At 56.1% G+C, this 4,675-nt stretch overlaps 1 protein-coding gene across 1 annotated transcript in view; it reads left to right on the forward strand.

Moving 5' to 3' along the window:
- Nucleotides 1-265: 265 nt before the first annotated feature.
- The window catches only part of LOC113483848 (protein PML-like), a 7,245-nt gene continuing 2,835 nt past the window's right edge, over nt 266-4,675 (forward strand). Inside the window, exons 1-5 of the mRNA XM_026855812.1 lie at nt 266-846; nt 1,290-1,342; nt 1,842-1,922; nt 2,006-2,276; nt 2,898-2,950. Of these exons, the coding sequence (XP_026711613.1) occupies nt 390-846; nt 1,290-1,342; nt 1,842-1,922; nt 2,006-2,276; nt 2,898-2,950 (915 nt within the window). The 5' untranslated portion in view covers nt 266-389. The remainder of the gene's footprint in view (nt 847-1,289; nt 1,343-1,841; nt 1,923-2,005; nt 2,277-2,897; nt 2,951-4,675) is intronic.

A 4,675-nucleotide genomic window follows, 5' to 3' on the forward strand; every position in this document is an offset into this window, starting at 1 on the left:
CTGCCCTCGCAGTGTGTGGATGAATGTCTACCATAACACTTGCACAGTCACCACAGTGACTTTAACCAGACCAGCAGATGAGCAGAGACCCTGTGGAGATAGTGGACCAACATATTTCTTTGCAATTGGGAGAGTATAAAACCAAATGCTTGGTCCAAACTTGGTGGTAACTTAAATTCAATGAATGAATAAATTTGCAATTTGCTAAATGAACGAATTGCAAATTGTATGGTCCAAATTACTGCTCTGCTTGTGCTTGGCCTCACAGCATCTACTGCAAGAAGTGCTGCAAGCCTGTGTGCTGCATCTGTGCGCTGCTGGACAGCCAGCACGCCCCCTTCTGCGACATCCACGGCGAGATCCAGCGCAGGCAGGAGGAGCTGGTCACCATGAGCCAGGGGCTGAAGGAGAAGAGAAGCAGCTTCGAGGCCACCTTCGAGGTGCTGCAGACTGAGGCCGCCCGGCTGGAGCAGGCGCAGCGGGAGATGCGGGAGCTGATCCGGCAGCACGTGGAGCAGCTGGTGCGTCTGATCCGGCGGGAGGAAGAGGAGCTGCTGGGGCTGGTGGAGGCGCGTCAGGAGCAGGGCCGGCAGGAGCTGGCGAGGGAGCTGCAGCGCGTGGAGGGGGTGCTGCGGCGGATGGAGGCGAGCGAGCGGCTGGTGGAGAAGGTGAACCTGTATGCCACAGAGCAGGAGGTGATGGACATGCAGCCCTTCATCAAGGACTCGCTGGAGGAGCTGCAGCAGCTGCAGCCGCCGGTGGCTCGGGACCGAGCGCAGCCCGGGGACTTTGCTGAGTGCCGAGCCAGGCTGCAGGCGCTGGTGGAGCGTGTCACGGGGCACCCAGGTGAGGAGGCACTTGCCATGGGGATGGATCCAGCCACCCCACGGGCAGCAGGGACTTGGGCCAACTCAGAAAGCCATCACCCAGTTCAGGGTCCTGCAGGGTTCAGAGCCACTTCCCTGCAGTAAAATGAGCCCAGATTCACTCTTGTAGAGTGCTTATTTCCAGAGGCCAACAACTGCTTATTTGCTTATATGGCCAGAGCCTCTTTCTGGTCTCCCACCAAACTGACTGGCTCTGCTGATGCTGATTTCTGGGTCTCCAGAGGCTCCTAAATCCCTTGGGCCATCCCAAACCAAAGGGCTGGGAAAGGAAAACAAGATCAGAGCTGCCCCCTCCTTGCTGCATCTGTCAGGTAGATTTTTTCCAGATTGGCTGCTGTCAGGGCGAGGTGGGAGCTCCAGACACTCCGATTTGGGATTGCAGCCCTGCTGTCTCCATTACAGGTACTAATTCCCAAGCTGTCCCCATGGTGGAGGTGGCCCTGGAGAACAACCTGGTGAGATGTCTGTGTGTCGTCCCGGTGCGCTGCTGTTCAGGGAGGGTTGAAATGTGGATCCCCCTTCCTCTGACCTTTGCAAGCCTTTCCCAAGGGTTTGACTTCCCCTCCCTAGCCCATCACTCCCATTTTTTCATCAACAACAAACTCCCAGGGATGTTTCTGCCTAGACAGAGAAGTACCTCCTTTGTAGCCATCATTTCATGCTACCCAGGCGTGCTCCTACCCCATCCCGCTTCTCCAAGCCTCTTGCTTCATCCCTTATTTTTGTCAGGGAAAAACACAGCCTCCACCAGCTGTAGCACTGCCAAACATGCACAGCTCAGGCACAAGCCTTGAGCCAAGCCAGAGAGAGACAGGCTGTGCCTCAGTTTCCCCCATGCTGAGGATGTTTCTGTGCCCCGGCTGGCTCTGCCTGCTGCTCGGGGACACCTCAGCCCCGCAGAGGGGCCTGTAGTCTCAAGGTTCACCCCAACGCTGCTTTGCGTTTTCTCTGCAGCAGGAGGATCCGGTCCAGCCTCAGAGCCCGGACGTCTTACCCACCTTCACCATCAGCCTTGAGGAGATGCACATGAGCCCGGTAAGCACCACCCTGGCCAGGCCTTTGGCGACCAGGAGATGCCACCCCAGCACCTTACTCCCCCTGTGCTCTCCTCTCTCCAGGCTGTCCCCGTCACCACATGGGCCAAGCGGAGGTCAAACTGCATGGAAAGGGGCAGCCAGATCTCACCCAAAGTATTGAAGCTGGAGTGTAACAACACACCAGTCCCCAACGATTGCAGTTCAAACCAGTGGGATGGCAGAAGGGAGCCCAGCACCTCCATGCTGAACCGGAACTGCAGCAGTGTCCCTGCTACCAGCAGCCACGTTGATGATGCAGGTGGGGACCAGGGACGTGGCCCTCCTCATTACCCCATCTCTTCCCCTGCCTTAGGTGGGTCCCCCATTTCTCCAACTTCTGTGCAACCCCATGCACTCAGAGCCTTGGCCAACCTCCCCTGGGTCAGAGAAGCAGAGGGTGGGAGCTGCTTTCTGGGGCGTAAATACAAGAGCAATGCTCAGGGGTGGACGTGAATGCTCCATCCGGCTCCATGTCCTGCCTCCGAGGTAGCCAAAGCCCAAGCCTAGGGAAGAGCACAATAGCAGGGTAAGTGTGCAGAGAGACTCCCCAGCCTCCTGCTCCAGGAGCTCTGGATTTTCCTGGAGCAAAATACACTGCAATTTTTAGCAAAACACATTTTCTTCTCTGAGTTCGCCCAGCCCCACTCCAGCCTGCTGCAGCGTCCTGAAGCAAGGGATCCTGGGCTCAGCTCTGCAAACAGGAGGGAGGATGAAATGCATCTTCTGGAGAGTCTGGTACAGGGTCCATGGCGTGAAGCAGCACTGGAGAGGTTGCCTCCACCTTGGGGTGCATCCAAGAGCTCCCAAGGGCTGGGTGTTAATGGTCCTGGTAGAAGCTGCAAAACTCAGGAGATAAGATCAGTCCTCTCACGGGAAAAATTGTGGGATCCAAAATCAGTCTTGAACCTACCACATCTCCCTGTTCCCTCCGCAGAAGACAACAGCATCATCATCTCCAGCTCGGAGGACAGCTTGGAAGACACGGCGGTGAGTCCAGACCTCCCTCCTTGCTGAGCCACGCTGCAGGCAGAAGAGGCAGCTGCACCCCATCATGTCTGGGCTGCCTTTCCCTTTCCACCAGCCATGCTCAGCTGCAAGCCTTCTCCCTTCCCTGCATCAGTCAAAGACTTGCTTGCGTCTTTCTCTTCCCCTTCAGTTGTTTCTAGGTGGCACGGCATCTGTGCCGTCCCAAATCCAGTCCTCCATTGCTGGTATATCCTGGGATTCTGGAGAAGCCAGGGTCCTCTCTCCTAGGCAGCAAACCCCACCTTGCTTTGCTCTGGCGTGGGATCCCTCACCAGCCAATCCCCCAAGACCATCTTTTCAAGTTGGTCGTTATAGCCTCTCTTTCTGCTTCACTGGGAGGGTTGTTCTCAGCTTAAAAAAAAATCAATGTTCATAGAAAAATCAAGTCTGTGAGTTGAATGTAGCAACCATGCTTGGAGAGATCTGGACAGGCTGGAGCGATGGGCGGAGCCCAACTGGAGGAGTTTCAATAAGGCCAAATGCCGGGGGCTGCCCTTGGGCCACAACAACCCCCAGCAGCGCTACAGGCTTGAGGAGGAGTGGCTGGAGAGCTGCCAGTCAGAGAGGGACCTGGGGGTGTTGATTGACAGCCGGCTGAACAGGAGCCAGCAGTGTGCTCAGGTGGCCAAGAAGGCCAGTGGTAATCTGGCTTGTATCAGCAATAGCGTGGCCAGCAGGGACAGGGAAGGGATCTGAGCCCTGGGCTAGGCACTGGTGAGGCCTCACCTCAGTTACTGTGTTTGGTTTTGGGCCCCTCACCACAAAAAGGCCATTGAATGACTCGAGCGTGTCCAGAGAAAGGCAACGGAGCTGGGGCAGGGTCTGGAGCACAGGTCTGCTGGGGAGCGGCTGGGGGAACTGGGGGGGTTTAGTCTGGAGAAGAGGAGGCTGAGGGGAGACCTCCTGGCCCTCTGCAACTCCCTGACAGGAGGGTGCAGAGAGGGGGGATGAGTCTCTGGAGGCAAGGAGCCAGCACCAGGCCCTGAGGGAATGGCCTCAAGCTGCCCAGGGCAGGGTCAGGCTGGCTCTGAGGAAGGATTTCTTTGCAGAAGGGGCTGTTGGGCGTTGGGATGGGCTGCCCAGGGCAGGGGGGGAGTCCCCATCACTGGAGGGGTTGAAGAGTCGGGTTGAGCCAGCGCTGAGGGATCTGGTGGAGTTGGGAATGGTCAGGGTGAGGTTCATGGTTGGACTGGAGGAGCTTCAGGGGCTTTTCCAACCCGGATGATTCCGTGATTCCATGAGAGTTCATCAGTCCTGTGCCTACACAGGCTGAGAAGCTCATGGGAGCAACCAGAGCATCCCCAAAAGTGACATTTCCAAGCTCCCTGTGATGACATTTCGTAGCACTGATGCTGCAAACTGGTGTGTTGCAACCAAGTGGCCCTGGCTGAGGTGGTTAGATGAACCAAGGGCATGGGATCCTACTGAGACACTCCATCACCATCATGAGCAGGGGATCCCTTTGGAAATGGAAGCAAGATGACCAGTTTGGGTTCAGGGGGGAGGACTGGTTTTCCAGCGCTGGCTTAATGAGGGTTTAACCCCATTTTTTTTGTATAAACTAATGCAGAAGCTCTTCTTACTCTTCAATAAAGCTGTTCCCATATACAATCCCAGGCCGCTGCTGGCTTCTTTATTATTTTTTTCATTTGCTGTTTTTCCTTGCTCTCCTAATTCATCTCTAAC

This window comes from Athene cunicularia (genome assembly GCF_003259725.1).
Source record: "Athene cunicularia isolate RWA chromosome 10 unlocalized genomic scaffold, athCun1 chr10_part1, whole genome shotgun sequence".
NCBI classification, from domain to species: Eukaryota; Metazoa; Chordata; class Aves; order Strigiformes; family Strigidae; genus Athene; species Athene cunicularia.